The sequence below is a fragment of the Schistocerca piceifrons genome, chromosome 1 (genome assembly GCF_021461385.2).
Source record: "Schistocerca piceifrons isolate TAMUIC-IGC-003096 chromosome 1, iqSchPice1.1, whole genome shotgun sequence".
Classification (NCBI taxonomy): domain Eukaryota; kingdom Metazoa; phylum Arthropoda; class Insecta; order Orthoptera; family Acrididae; genus Schistocerca; species Schistocerca piceifrons.
Window position 1 is genome coordinate 1,147,732,458 of NC_060138.1, and position 20,223 is coordinate 1,147,752,680.

Consider the following 20,223-nt stretch of genomic DNA (forward strand, 5'->3'; position numbering starts at 1 on the left):
TGAATCCAGGTTCTGTTAACAGCATCATGATGGTCGCATCCGTGTTGGGCGTCATTGCGGTGAACGCACATTGAAAGCGTCTATTCGTCATCGCCATACTGGCGTATTACCCTGCGTGATGGTATGGGGCGCCATTCGTTACACGTCTCGGTCACGTCTTGTTCGCATTGACGGCACTTTGAACAGTGGACGTTACATTTCAGATGTGTTACGACCCGTGGCTCTACCCTTCATTCGATCCCTGCGAAACCCTACATTTCAGCAGGATAATGCACGACCGCATGTTGCAGATCCTGTACGGGCCTTTCTGGATGCAGAAAATGTTCGGCTGCTGCCCTGGCCAGCACATTCTCCAGATATCTCACCAGTTGAAAACGTCTAGTCAATGGTGGCCGAGCAACTGACTCGTCACAATACGCCAGTTGCTACTCTTGATGAACTGTGGTATCGTGTTGAAGCTGCATGGGCAACTGTACATGCACACGCCATCCAAGCTCTGTTTGACTCAACGCCCAGGCGTATCAAGGCCGTTATTACGGCCAGAGGTGGTTGCTCTGGGTACTGATTTCTCAGAATCTATGCACCCAGATTGCGTGAAAATGCAATCACATGTCAGTTCTAGTATAATATATTTGTCCAATGAATACCCGTTTATCATCTGCATTTCTTCTTGGTGTAGCAATTTCAATGGCCAGTTGTGTATTAACGCTGCCTATGTCGTGATATGTATGTTGCATTAGGATTGACATCGGCCCAAATGTGACGGTTATGATAGTTAAAAATACAGTCTCAGATAAATCCAGCCTCATCAGCGAACAGAATACTGTTTACAAACAGGGGATTTAGGGTACACCTTTCTTGCACCCATTGGCAGAAATTCACTCTAGGAGGGAATTCTGTATTGTTGAGGGTTTTGCACTCGCTGGAGATGTTATGTACAGAGTACTTGCCCATATAAAATGCGATACACACTGTTATGACTCAGGACGCGCTCATGGTAGCAATCCTCCTTGTTGAATTATTCGGACGTTCGCGTACAATGCGTTAACACTTTTCCTGAACATCGGGTGTTATGGGTGTGGTGTGCGAAACTCCCTGTTTCTCTAAGGCGCTGATGTAACCGGCTAAATCGACCCCTGTCGCGCTGCCTGTGGATAGGAAAAGCTTCTTCATGCAATCGTGCAGCCTCAAGGGCCACTACTCCTTGCCTTATATGAAGTGCATGTCAGCGTACTCTTCATTTGTGTAATCTCCGTCCATGGTATCTTCACGTTCGTAACTGATTGTGAGGCCGGTACGGCACCAGTACACAGAGTGGGAAAGGGGAGTAATTGCGCGTGCGTAAACAAATAAATAGTCGATCCCAAATCTTGAGATACCAACGTAAATACCGCGGTATCCTGGGGCATTTAAAGTTGGTTCCCAATTCGAATTGATGCGACACCTTGGTAACTGTTAATTTCCGGATCCATGTATATTGGACCTTTTTAGCTACTTTTGACCAGTACTTTCCATGTGTGAATTGTTGACCATTACTTCTGAAGCACCCTGGAGTTCCCTCCGAGCGAGCCGCACTCAGTGGTAGCGGTGATTCCTGTCAGGTTCGAAACCGATTGTCAGTGACAAGGCGTAGCGCTCGTCTCCCTGTCGGCTAAGATGCTTTTTTTACAACTATTTTTCTTACGTCATTTCTTGCACACACTTTGGGTAGGCCCCGTTGGTATGCCAAAAAATTGGGTAACTTCATCCGCAGTCTGGTCATAGCTTCAGTCACGATAGGTCCTTGGTGCCATTGTGTGACGACTCTACGTCGACGCATCTGACAGCGCTGATTCGGTGCAACTGATTGCCACATACACATCACTTCAGAGCCATCGCTTACGTCGTCGATAGTGGTTCACTTTACCGGCTGGCACCGGTTCTACACATCTAGAGAGCTCCAAAGTGACCAGAACGCTCTTTTAAGGAGTTTCTTAATAAGGAGACAGCCGCGCGGGGTAGCAGTGCGGTATTGGGCGTCTTGTCACGGTTCGCGCGGCTCCTCCCGTCGGAGCTTCGAGTCCTCCCTTAGGCATGGGTGTGTGTGTTGTTCTTAGATTAAGTTAGTTAAGTTAGATTAAGTAGTGCTTAAGCTTAGGGACCGATGACCTCAGCGGTTTGGTCCCATAGTCCTTACCACAAATTTCCAATTTCCAATAAGGGGACATTCAATAATTAAAGAGACAAATTGATGTAGAAAAAATTGTCTTGTTACAAAATGAGATTTTTACTGCTTCTCAACAAAATCCCCACCAATATTAATAAACTTGTCCCAAAAATGAACTATTTTTTATACCTGAGTCAAAGAAGTCTTTGCGTTGTTGTCTGTGCCACTTTGCCGCAACTTCCTTGACCTCTTCATTGTTGCTGAATTTTTTTTCCACACAATGCCTCCTTGAGTGGACCAAATAACTGAATATCTGAGGGAGCCAAATGTGGATAGCGGAGAGGATGAGGTAATCTCTCCCAAGCTATTTTTTCAATGGTTTCACGTGTCAGCTGGGCAGTTCGAGGGCGAGCACTGTTGTGTAGCAGTACAACACATTTTCTGTGAGGTACGCAACATTTTCTCTCATTGCTGGTGTTACTTTGTTTATCAGCGCGTGTAAGCACTGTAGTCCGATCCACGAACGATGGCGGTTCGCGCATGTCCATACACGGACGGGTATAGCTTTGCTGACGATTCCAAGCGACAGTTGCAGTACGCGCATGAGCGCGCTTTCCGCCTGAAGGAAGCGTGTATCCGGCAAATTGAGTCTCTCGCTTGTTTATGCAGAATTTATCACTTGCCACCATCATCAGTGATGACAGCTCGCAAGAAATGAAATACAAATTCACTAAACAACTCGCTACGATCACGTTTAATGCTCGCATTAGCTACGGCATTCATAACAGAGAGCTCAGAACACTGCTGAACGCTCATTGGCTGTCGGAGTATGCGTGACAAACGTAAACTCGACCGCCGTCGTTCGTGACTCCAACTATTGTCACTGTTTATTGTAAGCTGATCTCCTAAATGATCACCAAAGACTACACCTTGGCCATCAAATGGTTAAAATGGCTCTGAGCACTATGGGACTTAACATCTGAGGTCATGAGTCCCCTAGAACTTAGAACTACTTAAACCTAACTAACCTAAGGACATCACACACATCCATGCCCGAGGCTGGATTCGAACCTGCGAGCTGGCCGGAGTGGCCGTGCGGTTCTAGGCGCTACAGTCTGGAGCCTAGCGACCGCTCCGGTCGCAGGTTCGAATCCTGCCTCGGGCATGGATGTGTGTGATCTCCTTAGGTTAGTTAGGTTTAATTAGTTCTAAGTTCTAGGCGACTGATGACCTCAGAAGGTAAGTCGCATAGTGCTCAGAGCCATTTTTTGAACGAACCTGCGACCGTAGCGGTCGCGTGGTTCCAGACTGAAGCGCCTAGAACCGTTCGGCCACACCGGCCGGCTGCTTGGCCGTCCCAGAATACGTCTGTCACTGAGTTTCGACCGCTTTTAAACTGTTCTATTTCACTTATGAAAAATTTCGCGGTTCATACAACTTTGACCTTGCTGTAAAATCATTCCAGAAGATATTTTAGCCGGTTGTTATTTGCCTCCACCAAGCAAAAAACGAAGCACCGAACTTGTTCAGCTAAGGCGGAAACTTCAAGCGGACAACCCGTCGTGAAATACAATGCTGAGGCTATAAGCAAAATTATTTCTATCCGTCAGCTGTAGCATTACATGAGTATGTCCAATATAGTCGGATCTACTTTGTGTCACGTGATGGTAGGGGAGTCGAAATAAGTAGTGACCCATGACGTCATATCAACCTGAGATTTTTTTTATACATGTAATTCATTTCTAAATTTTATTGATTATTTGCAGAATAAAGAATTTAATTATGCACAACATTTAATAGGTAATGGGTTTTAATGATATAGATATAAACATGTTTTGACATAGCAAATCACCTAGTTGCATTATGGTGTGTACTGTATTGGTAGGTTGGTTGTTTGGGGAAGGAGACCAGACAGCGTGGTCATCGGTCTCATCGGTTTTAGGGAAGGAAGTCGGTCGTGCCCTTTCAGAGGAACCATCCCGACATTTGCCTGGAGTGATTTAGAAAAATCACGGAAAACCTAAATCAAGATGCCCGGACGCGGGATTGAACCGTCGTCCTCCCGAATGCGAGTCCAGTGTCTAACCACTGAGTTGCATTATGTATGATATGTTTTCTCTTTGTAAGAAAAAAAACTTCCGTGTTGCTCGAGTGCGCGATCAAATAGTCGTCGAGTGCGGGTCTTCTGTAACTTTCATGAATGGTCATAGAGTTGTTAATTTACAACCCGGAGTTGATTTTTTAATATTATTCTAGGGAACCAAGGCCGACTTTGGTGCAAACAAATCGCGCGCGATTTCTCAAATATCGGCGCCGAGTTTAAGATACGCGGCTGGATATCTGGCGTTATCGTCGCGTGTGGGGTTCAGTAACATTATCAGCAATTTACGGACATTAGCTTGATAATAACTGTCAAAGACTTATATGAGCGGCATAGTAATCGTCTTAATGCTTAAAGCAAGCGAGAAGCGATTTACTGTCGGGGTACGACAAATATTAATCCTTCCATAGCTTGTTGAGCCGGCCGGGGTGGCCGAGCGGTTCTAGGCGCTACAGTCTAGAACCGCGTGACCACTACGGTCGCAGGTTCGAATCCTGCCACGGGCATGGACGTGTGTGATGTCCTTAGGTTAGTTAGGTTTAAGTAGTTCTAAATTCTAGGGGACTGATGACCTCAGAAGTTAAGTCCCATAGTGCTCGGAGCCATTTGAACCATTTTTGAGGTTGCTGATACTTGCTTAGCAACTCATAAACGGACAGTGATAGAATTACTGAAACGATCTTTTAAGTATCAATGACCACTACACAGACATCAGAAACTAATTACTCTAACTGTGAGTGACTTCTGGATTGGATGAGTTCTTTTTATTTCAGCTAACTGGTATTAATAAACTTCTTTCGAGGTTGAAACTTCATCAGTGGTGTCGCGCTCATTCAGTTTAGTACAACGATAGATAGTACTAGCTACGCTACTATTTTTAGTTTTTAAAGAAAAGAGAACACTTATCTGTTTTTCTTTTGAGAAATGTTCGTACTTCAGTCATCAATCTTCTCAAACCAGAGGCACGAGCGACGCCCCCTCACAGCACTACGATGTCGTGAACCACCACACACAGGTGCCCCCTTCTCACTACATTTCTGCATTGAAAACACGGCGATATGGCCGCGGTGCGAAGAAAGAAGAAAGAAGAGGGAAGATCAGCGAAAGAAACGGAGCAAAGAGAGAAGGGGAGGTCACACTGTTATCAGCTCATCCCCATGAAGCTAACCTAAAGTCATGAAAGTGCCAAAGTCTCCCTAGAAACAGTTTCATTTCTACATCAGTTTGCCGCTTTAGTTATTGAATGCCGCTCGTATTTTGCCCGGCGAGCTTAAATGCTGCTGACAGCTCGCTTGGCTCGACTGCTGAGTCTTGCATGTGTCGCGGTGGTGTGGCGACCTCCTGCCTCCTGGTGCTGCGTCAGCTGCTACGGCGGTTCCCAGCACGGGCGGCCCTTCCGCCTGCCCAGGCGACCTTCACGCCTGCTTGGCATTGCATTGCGCCGGTGTTTTGCTGTCGCCGCAGGCATTGTTTGACACGCACTGTAGCACCCCGCTGTCACTGACCATATCACTACCGCTGCCCAGACTCTGAAGGGGCACATACCGCACAACACTTGAGCCCACTGAGCCCTGCAGTAGTCCTGTACATCAGGTCCTGAGATCCTGTTCCGTCCGCCGACATCTGTTTCAATATCTGTGGTACAGCTTCCTGGGCACATTGGTAGTTTACTTCGTGCTTTGGCTAGCTGAAGACGAGTTATTGTCCCAAAGTTTCTGCAATCGCAGATACGGTTGTTTTTATATCTGATACAACTATGGTGGTATGGAACATGGCCGGCCGAAGTGGCCGTGCGGTTAAAGGCGCTGCAGTCTGGAACCGCAAGACCGCTACGGTCGCAGGTTCGAATCCTGCCTCGGGCGTGGATGTTTGTGATGTCACTAGGTTAGTTAGGTTTAACTAGTTCTAAGTTCCAGGGGACTAATGACCTCAGTAGTTGAGTCCCATAGTGCTCAGAGCCATTTGAACCATTTTTATGGAACATGTCCGATGAGCAAGTTAACCATGTAACAAATGGCATGTACATGGTTAATTACCTACCTCTACATCTACATCTACGTAGATACTCCGCAAGCTACTATATGGTGCATGGTGAAGGGTACCTCGTACCACTGCAAGATATTGCCTTTTCTATTTGCAAATGAACTGAGGGAAAAACGACTATCTAGGTGGTTCCCTAGCAGCCCTGATTTTTCTTGGCTTCGTGGTTCTTTTGCGAGACGTATGTTGATGGCAGTGGAATCGTTCTGCAGTCTGTCGCAAATGGTGGCTCTCTAAACTTTCTTAACAGTGCTTCGGCAAGGACAACTTCTACTTCATCTCCGCGGATTCCCATTTGAGTTCATGGAGCATTTCCGTAATAATCGAGTGTTGATCGAACCAACCGCTAAAAAAATATCTAGTAGCATACCTCTGATCTGCTTGGATGTCTTCGTTTAATCCGATCTCGCCAGGATCCGAAACACACAATCAGTACTACAGAACAGATCGCACAAGTGTTCTATAGGCTGTTTCCTGTATAGATGAGCTAAACTTTCCTAGGATTCTTCTAGTAAGCGGAAGTTGACCATTCGCCATCCCTACAACCGACCTTAAGAGCTCGATCCATTTCATCTCACTTAGCAACATTATGTTTAGATACTTAATCTTATTATGTCAAACCGTAGACCATTAATACTGTATTCGAAAGTTATAGCATTAGTTTTTCTACTTGTCTGTATTAATCTACATTTTCATATATTTAGACCAAGTTGTCGTTCATCAAATAGAAATTCTATCCAAGTCCTCCTGTTCCCTCCTAGTCACTCAAAGACGACACTGTCCTCTACACTACGGCGTCATCTAAGTCTTCATCTACATAATTATCCTGTAAGCCACACTTAAGTGTCTTCAGTCTATTTCTCTACCATTCCACTGTCTAACAGCGCCTGGGAAAAATGAACACTTAAATATTTCTGTACAACCTCTCATTACATTAGACACAGCCTTTGAAAGAGCTGTGGTGATTATCGGCAACCAGGCCGATCAACAAATTCTTTAACAACAACAAACCGCCGTACTCCTATCAACACCAAGATGCAGCAAGAGCCGGATGAACGAGGCATTCCTCTACACGGAGCTGACCTCCCGGTAATACGTAACCACAATGAACATGGACAACGAAAAGTCAAGTCATTTCCAGTTCATAACACAATAAAAAAGGTTATAAATTTTTTTAAAAAAGATCGCAGCGATCTGACACTCTTGTGTGGGACTCATACTTAAGTCACGAAGTGAATGCCGTGCCGTGTCGAGAGAGTAATCACATGTGGAGTGCCAGCACTGCGTGATGAAAGTGCAGCTTTTCCCCTAGAACTGCCACTCTCCCTGTGATTTTCTGTGTTTTGGATTTTTGTAGGCGGAGGTTGCTACCTCTGTTCCCAGAACCCCATGCCAGCTCAATCAGGGCGAACAAACTATATTTGTATTTCACATCGATTCGTCTACGAGATGCCATTGCATTGGTTGTCAGTTACCACTGTGCGTTTCAACTATTATTCATTTTTTAAAAAAAGAAGTCCGACATGATAAGCTTCATGAAGTAGTTAAGTGGTGCACGAAATAGGAAAAAAATTACTCAACGAAAAAAAGAAAGCCAACGTGTAGCACCTACAACGCCTATCGGTGTTAATAAACCAAAATAGCTCCCAAATTAGCTCCCATGCCCGCGAAATATATTCAGAAAATGTCCCAAGCCCCTCGACAAGTATTAATTTACGAAATATGAGTCAAATAGAGGGAAATCTATAGTAGAAAAATAATAGAAAAAGAAAAGAATTTTAATCATAAATTTTGTAAGCATGGGAGGGGGGAAAACGATAGAAATGGTTAAATTATTAGTTATTCTTATATATGAGAAAATCAATATTATAGTCACAGAACGTAGGTCTTGAACACCAAAGATAGCGTTTACTAAAGTATAAATAGACATACAATGCAGTTATGATACTCCAGTCTCTATCTTCTAGTCCGTTCGAAGTCAATTAGGACGTACAGCTTTAAGAAGCAACAGTAGGAGCTTTATTAAACCAGGGCGCAAGAATAAATCGCGACGAGATTATTTTTTGGGAAGCATTAATTTCAGATCAGAATTAGAACTTTTGTCATATTGGAGGAACGGGGAGGTGATCAATAATCTCTCTGACTTTAACATCACTTCGCGTGAAGATTTAAATATTTTACGGAATTAACGATTTTTGGACAGATTTGGACTTTGTATTGTGATAGTGGAAAAGCTTTACTTCACGCGACTAGTAATCACAGTTCGTGACAGTTTACGGATATTAAACGGGAACAATCTTTTTATCGATAGTGGCAGAACGTTGTTTAGTATCTCTTATTTTTACGGGATTCCAGATTAGATACTTATTCAAAGAACCCCTTTGAATGCGATCGTGTCAATGAACTGATTTATTAATAATTATTGTTAAATGAAATAACGTGTTAATTTGAAACTGACTATTCGTCTTGAACTTTACTTCGATTTAGGTTCATAAATAATTAGGTTACGTGATTTTCACCAAGAATAAACTGCTGACTAGTAACTGAAACAAGTGAACGAGAATCTATTGAAAACACTAGTATTAATTTACTTATGGTTTTTTCCTTCAGAACTGGGAAGACAATACGTGTAGTGACTCACTGGGGTTAATTTAAGAACTAGCCGGGATAAAACAAAACCCCTCAACACCAGTCAATGTATATATAAATTAACATTCCTACTTTCATGAAGGATACGGAAGTCGGGGTAGAAAAAAGGGTCGCTACAAACGCTCAAGTTAAAAGATTTGGCGGATATAGCCGTAAATTCCATGATATAGTTTAGGTAATTCTATTATATATTTTAGCCGACACATTTACCATGAGAGAAGAGCAACTGTGTTAGTATTCAATACAATTATCATTTATTCTTCAGTCTCAGTTACACATTTTTAATACATGACCTGTTTCGATCTCTTTAGATCATCCTCAGATCTAAAACAAAATGATACTGAATATGTGCTACTACCTTAAAACAAGAAGAAAACAATTGTACGTAAATGTAAAATTTACATATGTAGTTGCGTCATTAACCTAAAGTGTCTGAGTCAGAACCTAATATCAGAGTACTGTGTTTTTCAATCTTAGTCAGTGTTTTATATTGGCATCTGATGGTAGTAGGCGAAAGGACGAAAGGGAGGGAAGGGGGAGGAAAAGATGGATAAATGGAGTGTGGGTGACTGGGAGAGGGGAAGAGAGCAGGGGGGGGGGGGGTGAGGAGTGGTAGGGATGTCATAAGTTTATCAAGAGAGAGTTAAATTATAAAAAGCACGATTTATCACTGTAGGTAAAAATCGGCATTAAAATATTAAAAGTGTAGAAGAATGGGTTTGTAAACTATAAAAGGCAGTTAAATGCAGGTAGGGGAGGGTTGGGAGAGAGTAAACAGGGTACGAAGGGTTGGAGTTACAGTTTAAGAAGAGAGGATCTTAAAGTAAAATTGTACAAAGTAACACTATGTAAAAATGTTTCAATAAATCATTAAAAGTGTAATCCAAAGCCATAAAATTCCAGATTATGAAGGTGGAATATAAACTAACTAAAACTGAATTAATGTCTTAAAAGGTTAACGGTGTGAAACGCTGAAAGTATAAAACCATATGGGGCTTATATTAAACTGTAAAAACTGAAATTGTAAAAAGAAATTCACATTAGAATATTAAAAATATTGAATAACTGATGTTTAAATTGTAAGAGACATAAAATAGTAACATTATAAAAGTGGAATTACGTGAAGTAGCTAGAACCGAATTAAGTGTCACTAAATCTTAAAAATGTAAAATACTGAAAGTATACGAACATGAGAAGTTTAAAGCAACAAAGTATAAAAGTGAAACTATGTGCAGCAACTATCCTTACAGAGAACAGGACGAGACGGTTTGGTTAACTGCATTTGCTTCTGCTGAGTGGTGTTGTATGGAACACGGTTTTATGGTGTGTACAGAAGCCAGAGTGCGAGCTGGCTTGCTGCTAGGACGCTGTGACAGCTGATGCGCCACATATATTCTTTAATATTTTAACGAGAATTTTTTCATAGCTATACTTTTCATAATTTCAGGATAAGACCCTTTCCTGTTAAACTCATGACATCCATGTCACTCCCCCTCCCTGCTCTCATTCCCTCCCACAATCAACCTCACTCCATTTTCTACTCTTCTCTCCATTTTTCTCCCTCCCCTCCCTCTACTTCCACCACATATAAATTTTGTAACAATATTCACATATGAGTTTCTGACATAGACATAGCAGGTGACTGATGCAGCTATATTGGTAAATTCTTCTATTATGTGCAGTTCTTTTCTGCTTATTGTAAGATAATAGCAAGTGCACATTTAGTTTTACTTTGTTTTAGATCTGAAAATGATCCAAAGAGATCGAAACATATCATTTATTACAGAATGTGCAACTGAGACCGAAGTATAAACGAGAATAGCTTTAAATTACACTACTGATTACATTTTGTAATATGGAACCTTGATGTTGTAGCGCAAAAGAAAAAAACGTATAAAATTAAAAACATCAAAAGTAAACAAAGAAGAGGGGTATGGGTGTTTGTCCATAAAGCAGTGTTCAGTTTTAATGTTACATGATTATTCAATTTTTTTATGTTTCCTTACTCGTTTTCTCTTCCTGTAATCTCTTCATTCTTTGACTGTGTTCCTTCCTTATTTTCCTAGTTTTATTCCTTTCTTTTACTTCAAATTTAATGTTCATAGTTTTGTTTCTCAATCTATCTCTTTCATTTCCCATTTTTCCAGCATGAATTAATTCTCTTTCTATTTCTTGAAGTAAATTTGTTTTTTAATGAGCTGTTTACATCAAAAATCCTCTTTGTGTGTCTGTTGTAGTTCATTCTATGTATGTGTCCATAGACCATTATTCGGCATTTTCTGATAATCCTTTCAAATAACTTCCAGCAATTCAGCAAGGTAACACTTTCAGCGACCGCCGATATTTCGGCAGAAGAACACCCCACCATTTTCAAGGCAAACTGCAACGGACAGGCGGCGTACAAGCAAATTTAAAACCTCGGTTTTCTGACTGAAGCAGGAAAAATAAAACTAACACTAAACACTATTGCCACCAAAGTCAGAGCTATCGATAGTGAGACTACGAATTCACAGGTGAGGTAGCATTGACTCTGTCCCTCTGTTTTTTGACAAGGGAGAGAGCCGGATCCTAAACAGAGTTTAAACAAAAACCTCTATCCCTGTTAACGAGGTTGCTCGCTGATTTAATCTCAACTGCCTCATTAATAACACTGTCACAATAGCTGGACGTGCATGCCAATATCTCAGTGTTATTATATAACAGGGGGTGACCAGTATCGAAGCAATGTTCGGCAATAGCGGATCTACTTGGCTGCTGTAATCGTGTGTGCCGTTTACGCTCAGTGCGTCGGTTCTCCACGGTCCTGATAGTTTGACCAATATATGCCATGCTGAAGCTGCAAGAAATAAGATATACACCCACCTTACGCAGACCAAGATCATCCTTAACAGAACTCAAAAGCGCTCTAATTTTAGATGGAGGTCGGAAAACACATTTCACATCGTATTTCCGTAAAATAGGACCGATCTTGTTGGAAGATCGTAAGACAAAAAGGCAGTAGACTTAGGTGTCGACTCAGAATTATCATCAGTCACCCGATGTACAGTTGGTCGATAGCACAACGCACGTTCAACCTGTCTATCACTATAGCCATTTTGACGAAATGTAACTTCAAGATGGGACAGCTCAGCTGGCAAAGTCTCAGTGTCAGAAACGATATGTGCCCCGTGTACCAAGGTACGAAGTACCCCTTCTCGCTGATCCAGATGGTGACAACTGTTGTTGTTGTTGTGGTCTTCAGTCCTGAGACTGGTTTGATGCAGCTCTCTATGCTACTCTAGCCTGTGCAAGCTTCTTCATCTCCCAGTACCTACTGCAGCCTATATCCTTCTGAATGTGCTTAGTGTATTCATCTCTTGGTCTCCCTCTACGATTTTTACCCTCCACGCTGCCCTCCAATACTAAATTGGTGATCCCTCGATGTCTCAGAACATGTCCTACCAAGCGATCCCTTCTTCTAGGCAAGTTGTGCCACATGCTCCTCTTCTCCCCAATTCTGTTCAATACCTCCTCATTAGTTATGTGATCTACCCATCTAATCTTCAGCATTCTTCTGTAGCACCACATTTCGAAAGCTTATATTCTCTTCTTGTCTAAACTATTTATCGTCCACGTTTCACTTCCATACATGGCTACACTCCATACAAATACTTTCAGAAACGACTTCCTGACATTTAAATCTATACTCGATGTTAACAAATTTTTCTTCTTCAGAAACGGTTTTCTTGCCATTGCCAGCCTAAATTTTATATCCTCTCTACTTCGACCATCATCAGTTATTTTGCTACCCAAATAGCAAGACTCCTTTACTACTTTAAGTGTCTCATTTCCTAATCTAATTCCCTCAGCATCACCCGACTTAATTCGACTACATTCCATTATCCTCGTTTTGCTTTTGTTGATGTTCATCTTATACCCCCTTTTCAGGACACTGTCCATTCCGTTCAACTGCTCATCCAAGTCCTTTGCTGTCTCTGATGCTTCGATTGTAGTTCTTTCTGAAGTGTGAAGTGCTTCTTACAGTACAGATGTATTGTAGTCCCTGAGTGTTGCCTGTCTTGGAATGTTTCTTTTATTGTCATTGGTTGATGACTGTTTGTAGTCTTGTAGTATTTCTATCTGTTGCATGTTGGATGCCTTGCATGATCGTCCTATTTGTATATGTTCCCCTAAATACCCGTATTTTTCCACACTGTTAACCTTTCCTTATTTTGTGTTCATGGCTTTTGTGTTGGTTTTTCTTTCCATGTACTGTGTTTTCTCCTACGATATCTGTAAACGTGTTCGGCAGAGACTTCATGTAAGTATTCGAGTGCTTCTTGTCCGTCGTTGCTGAGTATTGCCAGGCCATCTGCAAGTGCCAGGCATGTTATGATTGTCTTGTTTGCAAGTGTTCTTCCTAACTGGAACCCTTTTACTTTTTCTCCCAGTTGTTCGATAATTTTGTCCGAGACCTTGTTCAATAAAAGCGGTGGGAGAGTATCTCCTTGTCTGAGCCCTGTGTGTGTCTCGAATGGTTCTGAGATTTCTCCAATAAAATTTATTAGTGCCTCAAAGAAAGTCTGCATGCATGTGGAGTCGTAGGTCTTGTTAAAGTACACTCACACTTACATACAAAATTTCTTTCTTGGACAACTTCTTTAATCCTATTGACGAATTTCTACTTGAAAACTCGTAGCCAGTAAAAAAAAGTTAATTGTAGTTACATCAGTAAGACTAAAAATAATAATGTGTTCATTAATGTTGACACTGATCATGCACACACATCCGGTAAATTGACTCGTTCCATATCATTACGATGAAAGAATCGTTCGAATGATCTATGGAACATATGACTAACTAAGAAACTATGGTGAAGATATCATGGTGACTGTATCCCATTACTCAAGAAAAAAGTTGGCGAGTAGAGTCTCTGAAGCACTCCATTTGGCTCAAACGTGGTGTTCACACCAGCAAGATCTTCAAGAAGTTGCAAATAAAGGTATATACTGCTCAATAAAAAGTTGAGAATACTATCGTAAATGTAGTCAACGACACTAGAGGTCTCTTTGACACAGGCTCTTCAGCAATTATCTAGTTAGAGAGCATACACTGGACAATGTTCACTACTGACATGCTTTTTGGTCGATTCTCAGTCACATAAACATTCCGCTGCGGCAGCGGCACACCGCGAGCAGTCCAATGTCAACAACAGCTTCATTCAGTTTGTGTTCTGCATTGCAGAAACATGCCACGTAGCGGCATACTACACTTTGATAAAGTCAGGATAGTGGCTTTACTTTCAGGAGGTCATACACAGTAAGATGTTGCCGATCGGTTGTATGTCACGCAAAGTGGTGTGTCTAAGGTGCGAGAAAAGTACGGAGAGACGGTACAGAGAGACGGGAAATGTGGACGATAGACCTCTCTGCGGTGGTCCTGGTACGACGACACCAATGCATAATCGTTTCCTGCAACAATCTGCTCGAAGGGCCCCACATCAGCGGCCAGAAACGTTTGAAATGATTCTCCCAGGCAACAGTGATTCGTATCTCAACCCAGTCAGTGCGTAGAAGATTGCATCAGAGTGGGCGTCATTCCAGAAGACCCAAGAGATGTTTCGCACTGAAACAACGGAACCGACGCAATCGAAGGAGTTGAGCGCTTGCACATAAACATTGTTTATTGGAGAATGGAGTAATGTCACGTTTTCTGAGACACCAAGATTGATTTGGACCGGACACTAAACGTGTTGGGGTTTGGAGAAGCGCTAGACGACACCAGGGACGCTGATACGTTCAGGAAGTCCGTCCTTTTACATGTGGAAGTATAACGTTCTGGGCGGTAATAATGATGGGACGGCGGACCTATCTAATTCCCATCTACAGCAATTTGACGGGTCCCCGATACCTCGAAGAGATCCTACAAACGATTGTAAGGCCCTACGGACGTGAAGGCGGTGACAACTTCATCCTAGCCGATGACAATGCAAGACGGTTCTGTACTCTAGCAGCGTCTCGGTATCTTCAAAGAGGCATCAGCCGAATGAGTTGCCCAACACAGTCCCCAGATGTGAAAGCAACTAGGCATGCACTGCATCTATTGAAGGTGGTCATTGCACAATGTCCGAGTCCACCAGATAATCTTCAGGACCTCACTGAAGCTTCCACTGTGGTGTGAGACTTCATATCCCAAGGTAAATTTGATGGTCTCATCCAGAGCTGGCCTCGCAGAATGGAAGAACTCATCCGCTTGCGCGGAGGACATCCTCACTACTAAAGACTGATAATCATCATCATAAGATAAAAGATTTTCACTGTTTTTAAGATGTACACTCAGGAGAGAGCCTTCTTTGTTTTGTAATGATTTTTTGTAACTAACCGAAACTGTTCTGGTTTTCAGAAGGAATAAGGTATTGTGCAAATCTCACTGGGTGTACTACAAGATGTCACTGTAGTAAACTCTATGATATTTCAAACTTTTGTTGAGTTGGTTGTATAGGTAATTTCTGAGTAGAAATTTGTCAGTGGAATAGAAGATGTCCGAGAAAAGAGATTTTAATTAGATTTAAAACTTGCTTTGCTACGTCAGACATTTTATGTTATTGGGCAAATGATCAAACATTTTTATTGCTGCATACTGAACTCCTTTCTGAACCACTGACGGCCTGCACAGTGAGTAATAAAGGTCATTTTTCCCTATAGTGTTGTAGGTATGTACATCGCTGCTCTTCTCAAGTTGTGATGGATTATGACGAAATTCGTCAGTGAATATTTGTATTCTGGCGGCGCAGTTAAAATGCCTAGCTCCACGAAGAAGTACTCACATGACTTATGTGGGTGTTCACCAAATATTACTCTTACTGCTCGCTTCTCCGTTATCAATACTTTCTTTCTAACTGATGAGTTACCCAAGAAAATTATTCCGTACGACATTACTGAGTCGCGAGGTTGGCAGGCCGGAGTGGCCGAGGGGTTCTAGGCGCTACAGTCTGGAACCGCGCGACAGCTACGGTCGCAGGTTCGAAGCCTGCCGCGGGCATGGATGTCTGTGATGTCCTTAGGTTAGTTAGGTTTAAGTAGTTCTAAGTTCTAGGGGACTGATGACCTCAGATGTTAAGTCCCATAGTGCTCAGAGCCATTTGAACCATTTTTGTGGCGAGGTTGATACGTTTGTTTCCAAGATTAGCAACTATAGGAAGAGCAAAAGCAGATGAACTTAATTGTTTGAGAAATTCAGTAATATACTACCTCCAGTTCAAATTTCCAAGTTTTCATCACTATGTACACTCAAAAATTTGGAGCATTCTACCCCACTTCCTGCTCATGTTGGTTGGTTCAAATGGCTCTGAGTACTATGGGACTTAACATCTGAGGTCATCAGTCCCCTAGAACTTAGAACTACTTAAACCTAACTAACCTAAGGACATCACACACATCCATGCCCGATGCAGGATTCGAACCTGCGACCGTAGCAGCCGCGCGGTTCCGGACTGCAGCGCCTAGAACCGCGTGGCCACCGCCGTCGGCCCTGCTCATGTGCTACAACAGTTGTTGGTATGACTCCATTTGCTGTATGGAGTTGAATGTAGCGTGTTTTCCTTCCAAAATTTAGTGAGAGTCCATTTTGAGAGAACCACTTAATAATTCTTTGGGGAATATCATTTACCAACTCTTCTGTTGCTTTCTCTCTAATGGGATTTATTACAACATTAGTAACGTCTGCAAAAAGTACGAATTTTGCTTGTTGGATGTGAAGTGGATTGTCATTCATATACATGAGGAGTAGGAGTGGGCCCAAAATTGAGCCCTGTGGGACTCCCATTGTGATTTTTTTTTTTCTCTGGTAATTATAATTTTCTTACTTTCGGATGTTCTCTGATTTATTGAGCACAACCTTTTGCATTTAGTTCATGACCAAGGCTGAAAGGACTCTGTTAACATCCAGTGCTATGTGTGAGCAGCGATTCTCAGAGTACAGATGAAGACGTTTCGAGGCGTGTTCCAGGCGGCGTCCTCAGGACGGTGGCGGTGCGGCCGACGCTGCTGTACGGGGAGCTGGACCCTCACCTGCTGCCGCCGCTGCTGCGCGTCGCGCGGGCCTGCGACGGACGGCTGCCGCTGCTTGCGGGGGCGGGGGGCCGACAGCAGGTCACCTACGTGGGTACGTGTCGTTTACACGCCTCCGCCACTGCACAGGAGTACCGCCTCACAACAACCAGTTACGACATAACTCTGTAAATGCTCGCAGTCCAAGGAACGGCGTCGTTTACAGTGATCAGCGTCGATTTACAGTCTAAATCTGTGAAGTACTGGGAAACTATTCTTGCACCGCAACAGAGGACACAGTTTGGGATGAATCTTTGTGTATTTTGGTATATTATTTTCTATAATGTTGTTTTAGTGTCATTTTTGTGGCCTACAGTCTGAACACTGGTTTGATATACCTCTCCGCAACAGCCTGTCAAGTGTAAGCGTTTCATCCCCACCGGAAAAAAAACCACAAGGAAAGCAGTGTTATCGTATACAGTCCATTGTTTACTAACTTATTAATTTTTAATTGATTTTAAATGGCTTCGGGCAATAGACCACAGAAACAAATGCAACGTTCAGAATACGTGAAACAACATTAACTTGAAATTGCTTCTTCTGTTGTACATGAACGCGGCGAAAATGTTGAAACTTAACATCAGAACACCTTGTCATCATGAACATAAAAACATTGAACAGATTGTCATTCAAAGTTTAGCTTTGACTATACACTAATCAAATGATGCTGACCGAAGCAATGAACGAAAATTTGGATTATGGCCAGGGTTCGAACCCAGGTCTCCAGCTCATTAGGCACATGCGCTAACCACTATGACACCCAGGCACCGTGGCTTTGCACAGCTGCACAGACTGCCCTAGCGCGCCTCCCTTCTCAATACGAATTCCCGTTCACATCTCAGCCCACCTGGCATTCCTCCTAAACTCAAACACCAATACAGAGGCTCTCCAACTTTACTGCAATAGCACCTTAGCATGGAACAAATCGGGGGATCCAGTCTAAAACTCAAGCGTAGGTACTTTAATCAAATGAAACTATATGGTTCCAGAGACCTTTTCATCGTTCAGACACCTTATGCGCGGACTAAAGTGGTGAATGAAAATTTGTACCAAGACAAGATTCGTATCCAGGTCTCGTGCTCGCTAGGCAGATGCACTAACCACTACGCCACAATGCCACAGCGGCTTTGCGCAATTTTGATTCATCGCTTCACTCTGCATACAAACGTCATCGATGTCTGAGATATGAAAAGATCCCTGGAATCATAAGTTTCTACATCTCTACATATATATTCCGCTAGCCACCAAGCCGTGTGTGGCGGAGGGCACAATTCTCGCCAGTCATATTTCCCCCCGTCTGTTCCACTCGCAGATCGCGCGAGGGAAAAACGACTGTCCGAACGCCTCAGTACGAGCTCTAATTTCCCTTATCTCTGAATGGTGATCATTGCGCGATTTGAAAGTTGATGGTAATAATATATCCTCTACATCCTCGGCGAAGATCGGATTTCGGAATTTAGTGAGCAGGCCCTTCCGCTTAGCGCGCCGTCTATCTGCAAGTGTGTCCCACTTCAACATTTCTATGAGATTTGTAACGCTCTCGCGATGGCTAAATGTACCGGGCGCGAATCTTGTCGCTCTTCCTTGGACCTTCTCAATCTCTTGAATCAGACCCAACCGGTAAGGGTCCGATACAGACGAACAATACTCATAAGACTGGACGAACTAACGTATTGTAAGCCATTTCCTTTGTTGAAGGTCTGCATCGTTTCAGGATTCTACCCATAAACTGCAATCTAGAGTTCGCCTTGGAGCACACCTGAAGTTATGCTTGTTTCTGTTGAAGTCATCCCGTTCAGGACGACATACTGCTCCCTTCCTGTTAGAAAACTATCTATCCAATCGCACATGTCATCGGATAGGCCGTAAGTGCGCACTTTTTGGAGCAAGCGACAGTACGGAACTGAGTCGAACGCCTTTCGGAAGTCGAGAAATATGGCATCAACCTGGGAGCCGGTATCTAGAGCCTGTTGTATATCATGCACAAAGGGGACCAGCTGTGTCTCGCATGACCGCTGTTTACTAAAACTGTGTTGGTTTCTGCAGATGAGCTTCTCAGAGTCTGGAAAGGTCATTATGTCAGAACACAAAATATGTTACATGATTCTACAACAAATCGATTTCATGGAAATTGGCAGGTAATTCTGTGCATTCGATGATTTTCTACCCTTTTTATAGATTGCTATGACCTGGGCCTTCTTCCAGTCCCGTGGAACTATCCGCTCTTCCAAGGATCTCTGATAGATTCTGGAGAAGAATGGTGCTATATTTGTAGCATAGTCAACATAAAATCTTACGGGGATACCGTCTGGGCCAGATGCCTTCCTAGCGTCTAAGGATCTTAACTGTTTTACAATCCCAGATACGAGGGCAGTTCAATAAGTAATGCAACACATTTTTTTTCTGAAACAGGGGTTGTTTTATTCAGCATTGAAATACACCAGGTTATTCCCCAATCTTTTAGCTACACAACACTATTTTTCAACGTAATCTCCATTCAATGCTACGGCCTTACGCCACCTTGAAATGAGGGCCTGTATGCCTGCACGGTACCATTCCACTGGTCGATGTCGGAGCCTACGTCGTACTGCATCAATAACTTCTTCATCATCCGCGTAGTGCCTCCCACGGATTGCGTCCTTCATTGGGCCAAACATATGGAAATCCGACGGTGCGAGATTGGGGCTGTAGGGTGCATGAGGAAGAACAGTCCATTGAAGTTTTGTGAGCTCCTCTCGGGTGCGAAGACTTGTGTGAGGTCTTGCGTTGACATGAAGAAGGAGAAGTTCGTTCAGATTTTTGTGCCTACGAACACGCTGAAGTCGTTTCTTCAATTTCTGAAGAGTAGCACAATACACTTCAGAGTTGATCGTTTGACCATGGGGAAGGACATCGAACAGAATAACCCCTTCAGCGTCCCAGAAGACTGTAACCATGACTTTACCGGCTGAGGGTATGGCTTTAAACTTTTTCTTGGTAGGGGAGTGGGTGTGGCGCCACTCCATTGATTGCCGTTTTGTTTCAGGTTCGAAGTGATGAACCCATGTTTCATCGCCTGTAACAATCTTTGACAAGAAATTGTCACCCTCAGCCACATGACGAGCAAGCAATTCCGCACAGATGGTTCTCCTTTGCTCTTTATGATGTTCGGTTAGACAACGAGGGTCCCAGCGGGAACAAACCTTTGAATATCCCAACTG

General features: G+C 43.0%; 1 protein-coding gene across 1 annotated transcript in view; it reads left to right on the plus strand.

The window, feature by feature from the left end:
- LOC124778742 (3 beta-hydroxysteroid dehydrogenase/Delta 5-->4-isomerase type 1) overlaps window positions 1-20,223 on the plus strand; it is a 129,909-nt gene that overhangs the window by 97,874 nt on the left and 11,812 nt on the right. Inside the window, exon 5 of the mRNA XM_047253665.1 lies at window positions 16,923-17,078. Within this exon, the coding sequence (XP_047109621.1) occupies window positions 16,923-17,078 (156 nt within the window). The remainder of the gene's footprint in view (window positions 1-16,922; window positions 17,079-20,223) is intronic.